Source organism: Anolis sagrei, chromosome 8 (assembly GCF_037176765.1).
Source record: "Anolis sagrei isolate rAnoSag1 chromosome 8, rAnoSag1.mat, whole genome shotgun sequence".
NCBI classification, from domain to species: domain Eukaryota; kingdom Metazoa; phylum Chordata; class Lepidosauria; order Squamata; family Dactyloidae; genus Anolis; species Anolis sagrei.
In genome coordinates this window covers 34,916,327-34,923,292 of record NC_090028.1, presented here as the reverse complement: position 1 = coordinate 34,923,292, position 6,966 = coordinate 34,916,327, and the positions used below count along the sequence as shown (strand labels likewise).

Sequence of the window (6,966 nt, the reverse complement as noted above, 5' to 3'; positions counted from 1 at the left end):
AATAACACATAAATAATATTATTAATAATATCGATGATAATAATAAAAATATAAAAATGAGAATAATAACACACAAATAATATTATTAATATTATATAATATTGATTATAATGATAATATTATAAGAAAATGAATAAGAATAATAACAAATAATATTATTAATCAATATATATATTATTAATAATATATAATATCGATTATAATGATAATGAAATATTATAAGAATATGAATAAGAATAATTACACATAAATAATATTATTAATAATATTATTATATAGTATTATATAATATTATATATTATTAATATTATTTATGTGTTATTATTCTTATTCATATTCTAATAATACTTTATTATCAGTATAATCGATATTATATATTATCAATAATATAATATAATAATATTAATAATACAATATAATTATATAATCATATAATATTATATAATAATATTATATAATAATATCATAATATAATATAATAAGAAGAATGAGGATAATAATAATAATAAATGACAGCAACAACACAGGGGCAGGAATAATAGGGGAATTTAAAACAGGGAAAAAAGGGATCTTCCCAAACTATGGGACAGGCAGAAGCCAAGCTGTGTCCATCTCAGACCCAACTGGCTTTCAAGCAGATTTGAAAAGCACTCTCATAAAAGAGGGTGACGTCAGTAAAAAAAGGGGGGGGGAGGAAAAAAGGGGGCGGGGGGAGGGAAGCCGGAGTGAGAAAGGGGGCGGGGCTTCGGGGAGAGAGAGCGAGAGAGAGAGAAGGGCTCGGGCTGTCAATCAAAAGGCGGGAGTTCCAATCATCTCCCTCAATCTGTGCGGACCTGACCCGGGCGCTCCGACTCCGGATCAAGAGGAGGGAAAAAAGGCAGAGAGGGACCGAGGGGAAGAAGAGGAGGAGGAAAAAGAGAGGAGGAAGAAGAAGAGAAGGAGGAAAAGAAGAAGAGGAGGAAGAGAGGGGGAGGACAAACCCTCCCAAAAAATCAAGAGTTTTGGAGAGAGATTCAAAAGTGCCAGCAACAACAACAACAACAAGAACAGCAACCCAGCGGTCCGGCTCCTCTCCTTTTTTTTCTCCGCCTTCCCTCCCTCTTTCCTTCCCTTCTTCTTCTAGACTTTTGGAAGAAAGATACTCAAAGGCGTTTTCTTCTTTCGGGCTCCTTTCTTTCTTTCTTTCCTTCCTTTCATCCCGGACTTTTGGAGAGCCTCGAAAGCGGGGCTGAGAACGAGCCCGCTCTTCTCCTCCTTTTCTCTCTTTTTTCTTTCTTTCTTTCTTTCTTTTTCTCTCGCTCCTCTCTTTCTCTCCCCTTCTTCCCCTTTCCCTCCTTCCTCCAAGTCTCCAAGACTTTTGGAGAGACCCCAAAAAGCGCCCTAAAAGGGGGGACTAAGAGGGAGACTCTCTCTCGCTTTCTTTTCCTCCTTCTTCTGCTTTTCTCTCTCTCTCTCTCTCTTTCTTTTCCTCCTCCTTCTGTTCTTTTCTCTCTCTCCTCTCATTCTTTCCCTCCTTCACAGTCTCCAAGACTTTTGTAGGAAGCTTAAAAGCGCCTCAAAGGGGAGGTTAAGAGCGAGATTCTCTTTCTTTCTTTTTTTCCCTCCTTCTTCTGTTCTTCTATCTTTCTGTCTTTCCCTCCTTCCCTTCGATGTCTCCTAGGCTTTGAGAGACCCCAAAAAGAGCGAGTCTTTCTCTCTTTCTTTTCCTCCTTCCTCTGTTCTTTTCTCTTTCTCTTTCTCTCATTCTTTTCCTCCTTTCCTTCACAGTCTCCAAGACTTTTGGAGGAAGCTTTAAAAAGAGCTTCAAAAGGGAGGCTAAGACTCCTTCTCTTTCTTTTCCTCCTTCCTCTGTTCTTTTTTCTCCTCTCCTCTCCTTTCTTTCTTTCCTTCTTTCTTTCCTTCCTTCTATGCCTTCCAGACTTCTAGAGAGACCGTAAAAAGGGCCTCAAAAGGGAGGCTAAGAGTGAGACTTTCTCTCTTTTCCTCCTTCCTCTGTTCTTTTTTCCTCCTTCTCTCTTCTCCTCTCTTTCTTTCCTTCCTTCCTCTAAGCCTTCCAGACTTCTAGTGAGACCGTAAAAACGGCCCCAAAAGGGATAACTAAGAGTGAGACTCTCTGTCCTTCTTTTCCTCCTCCCTCTGTTCTTTTTTCTTCTCTTCTCTCCTCTCCTCTCCTTCCTTCTTTTCTTCCTTCCTTCCTCTAATCCTTCCAGACTTCTAGAGAGACCGTAAAAAGGGCCTCAAAAGGGAGGCTAAGAGCGAGCCTCTCTTTCTTTTCCTCCTTCTTCTCTCCCGTTTTCCTCGCTCCTCTCTTTCTTTCCCTTCAATGTCTCTAGACTTTTAGAGAAACTGTCAAAAGCGCCTCAAAAGCGAGGCTGAGAGTGAACCTCTCTTTCTTTCTTTTTCTTCCTCCTTCTATCCCGTTTTCCTCGCTCTTCTCCTTCCTTCTTTCTTTCCTTCCTTCCTTCCTTCTCCTAGACTTTTGGAGAGACCCTAAAAAGAGCCCCAAAAGGGGGGAACTAAGAGCGAGTCTCTTTCTTTTCCTCCTCTCCTTTCATTCTTTCCCTTCAGTGTCTCTTAGACTTCAGGCGGCGAGGACTAAGAGGAAACCTTTCTCTCTTTCTTTTCCTCATTCTATCCTGTTTTCCTCGCGCCTCCGTGTCTTTCCCATTCCTCCCCTTTCCCTCCAATGTATCTTAGACTTTGAGAGAGACCCTTAAAAGCGCCCGAAAAGGAAGGCTAAAAGCTAACCTCTCTTTCTTTCTTTTCCTCCTTCTTTTCTTTATTCATCTCTCTTTTCTTTCTTTCCCATTCCTCCCCTTTCCCTCCTTCCTTCGATGTCTCCTAGACTTTGAGAGAGACCCCAGAAAAGATCCCGAAAAGGGGAGCTAAGGCCGAGTATTTCTCTTTTTCTTTCTTGCTTTCTTTTTCTCCTTCTTCTCTTCTTTTCTCTCTCTTCTCTCTTTCTGCCTTCCCTTCCCTTCAATGTCTCCTAGACATTGAGACCCCAAAAAGCGCCCTAAAAGGGGAGCTAAGAACGAATATCTCTTTTTCTCCTTCTTCTGTTCTTTTCTTTCTTTCTTTTTCTCCTTCTTCTGTTCTTTTCTCTCTCTTCTTTCTTTCTTTCTTTCACTCCTTCTCTTCAATGTCTCCTAGACGTTGAGAGAAAGCCCAAAAAGAGCCCTAAAAGGGGAGCTAAGAGCGAGTATCTCTTTTTCTCCTTCTGTTCTTTTCTCTTTGTTTTTCTCCTTCTTCTGTTCTTTTCTCTCTCTTTCTTTCTTTTTCTCCTTCTTCTGTTCTTTTCTCTCTCTTCTTTCTTTCTTTCTTCCCTTCCCTTCAATGTCTCCCAGACCTTGAGAGAGACCCCAAAAAGAGTCCTAAAAGGGGAGCTAAGAGCGAGTATCTCTCTCTCTCTTTCTTTTTCTCCTTCTTCTCTTCTTTTCTCTCTCTTTCTTTCCCTCCTTCCTTTCAATGTCTCCTAGACTTTGAGAGAGAGCCCTCAAGGGCGGGCTGAGTCGAGTCTCTCTCTCTCTTTTCCTCTTCTCTTTCTTTCCCTCCTTCCCTCCCTCCCCAATGTCTCCTAGACCCTAAAAGGGGTCTTTCTCTCTTTCTTTCTCTCTCTTTCTCTCTCTCTCTCTGGCCTCCCTCCCTCCGTCGGAAGCCATGGCCTTCTCCCAGCTGGGCTACCAGTACCTCCGCCCCATCTACCCTCCGTCGGAGCGCCCGGGCGGCGGGGGCGGCCTGGCCAGCGGAGCCCGCCCGGGTCCGGCCGAGCTGAGCCCCTCGGGCCGCCTCTCGGGGGTCCTCTCCTCCATGTACGCCGCCGCCGGAGCCCCTTACGCCGCCGCCGCCGCCGTGGCTCAAGGCTACGGAGCCTTCCTCCCCTACGCCGCCGCCGCCGCAGAGCTGCCCCTCTTCCACCAGCTGGTAAGCCCTCGGGGAGCCTTTCTGGTTGGGGGGGGGGGGGGGGGTCCATTAGTCGCCCCGTAGAAAGGCAGCCACGGGAACCCTCCTTGGGTCGCTCTCCCTTTCCTCCTCCCCGGCCCTCGAGAGGCTCAAAGATTCGAGCGTCTGTAGGGTTGTTCTTAAGTGGAACTCGTATGTAAGTCGGGACAGGGCCATTTCTAACATGGAACTCCAGGCGCGCGTATATATGTCTGTACGTATGCATGCTTTAGATCTCATAAGGAAGGGTGAAGACTTTTTGAAATGCGACTCCAGCCAGATAGCTAGAGAAATGCAACTTGGTAGACTATATATATGAATAGAATATATAGATATATAGAGAGAGAGAGAGAGAGAGAGATGTGTGGCTTTGGATCTCATAGGGAAGGGTGAAGACTTTTTGAAATGCAGCTCCAGCCAGATAGCTAGAGAAATGCAACTAGGAGACTATATATATGAATAGAATATATAGATATAGATTTAGATATAGATAGATAGATAGATAGATAGATAGAGATGTGTGTGTGTGTATGTATGTGTGTGTGTGTGTGTATATGTGTGTGTGTGTGTGTGTGTATATATATATATATATATATATATATATATATATATATATATAGTTATATCCAAGTTACATCTATCTATCTATCTGTCTATCTATCTGGTTGGAGTTGTAATACACACACACACACATACTTGGGGATTATATAGTCCCCAAATTACATCTATCTATCCATCCATCTATATGACTTGAGTTGCATGCGTGTGTATGTATGTATGTGTATACACACACACACACACACACACATATATATATATATACATACATACACATATACACATATACATATATACATATACATAGTGTCTCCAAGTTACATCTATTTATATAGCTGAAGTTGCAGTATATATATGTGTGTGTGTGTGTGTGTGTATGTATGTGTGTGTATATATATATATATATATATATATATATATATATTCACACACAATTTAGGGTCTATATATATAGTTTTAATTTTTTGGAAATATTTCTGTGTGTGATATTGATACACACACACACACAGTGTCTCCAAGTTACATCTATCTTATCTATCTACATGGCTGAAGTTGCAATATATATATATATATATATATATATATATATATCTAAGCTTGGGGTCTATATATATATATGGTTTTAATTTTTTCCCAATATTTATCTGTGTGTGTATAATATATATATATACATCTATCTCTATCTATCTATCTGGCTGGAGTTTCTATCTATCTATCTATCTATCTATCTATCTATATATATATATATATATATATATATATACATATAAACATGGGGACATATATCTCTTTCTCTCTATATGGCTTGAGTTGCATTTTCAATTCTGTTCAGCTTTCCCTATGCGACCCAAAGCGCCCTCGCACATACATATTCTATATGCTTTGGATCGCAGAGGAAAGGGAGAACAGCCCTGTGGGGTTTCTTTTCCTCCCAGTGCCCCTCTTCAGAAGATTTCACTCACCCCCCCCCCTCCCCAATTATAATTGTATTCTGAATTCGCCTCTAAACAAATCACCTCTTTTCTTTCTGTCCCTGTGAGAATTGGACTTTGGGAAATTGCGGCTATCCTATCAGGACAACAGCTCTATCCAAGAGTTCCTAAATCTAAAAGTAGATTTCTCTCACTTCTTTCCCCCATTCGTAACTAGGAGTCGTTTGTAAGTCGGGTGTTGGGACGGCCTGTATATTGGATAGGATGCTATGGTACCGGGTGACATTTAATTGTGTGTGTGTGTGCATGTATATGTAGGATATGGTGCTAGGGTTTTGTGTTTGTTTTAGTTTTTTGTTGTTGTGGGGTTTTTTTGCCAATCAAATCCTCCAAATAATTAAGTAGGGATTCAATACTTCACTTCACTTTCCCAACCAACTTTCCCATCCTCAGAAAGCAAAACATGCAACGACTAGAATTTATTTTCCTGTGTGCAATCTTCCTATTGATTTCTCTATATCTATTTATTTGATTGATAGGTGGTATTTAAACCTATCTATTTTTGACATGTCCACATTCTCTTTATTTCTACAGATCCATTTTTATATATTTAGACATTCCCTTTATTCTACAGATCTCTTGTTTACATTTATAAGTAAATAATACATTGGATTGATGAGCCCTTAGGCCTGATCACCATAGGGAACCAAACATGTTTACACTTATAGATTATTCTTAATGTATAGATTAACTTTATTTCTACAGATCTAATTTTATATTTATAGATTATCTTTCTGTTGTATAACTATTTTACATATTTATAGGCTTCCTTTATTTTATAGATTACCTTTATTTCTAAAGCTCTGTATATTATATTAATTATTATGTATTATATGTATTATATTATATTATTTATTATGTATTATATTTATTATATATAATATTATATTAATTATTATGTATTATATTTGTTATATTATATTATTTATTATGTATTATATATATATATATATAATATTTATTTTATATCTCTATTTTTATATTTCTATTAATATCCCTATATTTATATTTATATATTTATCTATATAATATCTCCATTTCTATTTCCATATGCATATATTATATTAATTATTATGTATTATATTTACTATATTATTTTATTTATTATGTAGTATATTGGTTATAGATATATTTATATTATATTTATTTTATATCTCTTTTTATATTTATATATTATGTATACTTAATAGCCCTATATTTATATATTTTATCTATTTAATATATCAATTTCTATTTCCATATGCCTCTTTTTTATTTTGATAGATTATAGATTATATTCCTTTGGTATATCTTTATTTCTCTAGAGCTATTCTTATGATTATTGATTACATTTCATTTATATGTATGCATTTATATATTAATATTAATAATATTAATTATTATTTTCATGCCTCTTAATATTTTTAATATTTATTTTCTATTTATTTTTTCATTTATTATTTTTTAATATTTATTTTCTATTTATTTTTTCATT

The 6,966-nt window shown here is 37.5% G+C and overlaps 1 protein-coding gene across 2 annotated transcripts in view; it reads left to right on the top strand.

Moving 5' to 3' along the window:
- Nucleotides 1-775: 775 nt before the first annotated feature.
- The window catches only part of IRX3 (iroquois homeobox 3), a 21,851-nt gene continuing 15,660 nt past the window's right edge, over nucleotides 776-6,966 (top strand). Inside the window, exon 1 of one of the 2 annotated variants that reach the window (XM_067471118.1) lies at nucleotides 776-3,924. In XM_067471118.1, coding sequence (XP_067327219.1) covers nucleotides 3,661-3,924 — 264 coding nt within the window. In that variant the 5' untranslated portion in view covers nucleotides 776-3,660. The remainder of the gene's footprint in view (nucleotides 3,925-6,966) is intronic. The other variant, XM_060788331.2, reaches the window with a different exon arrangement.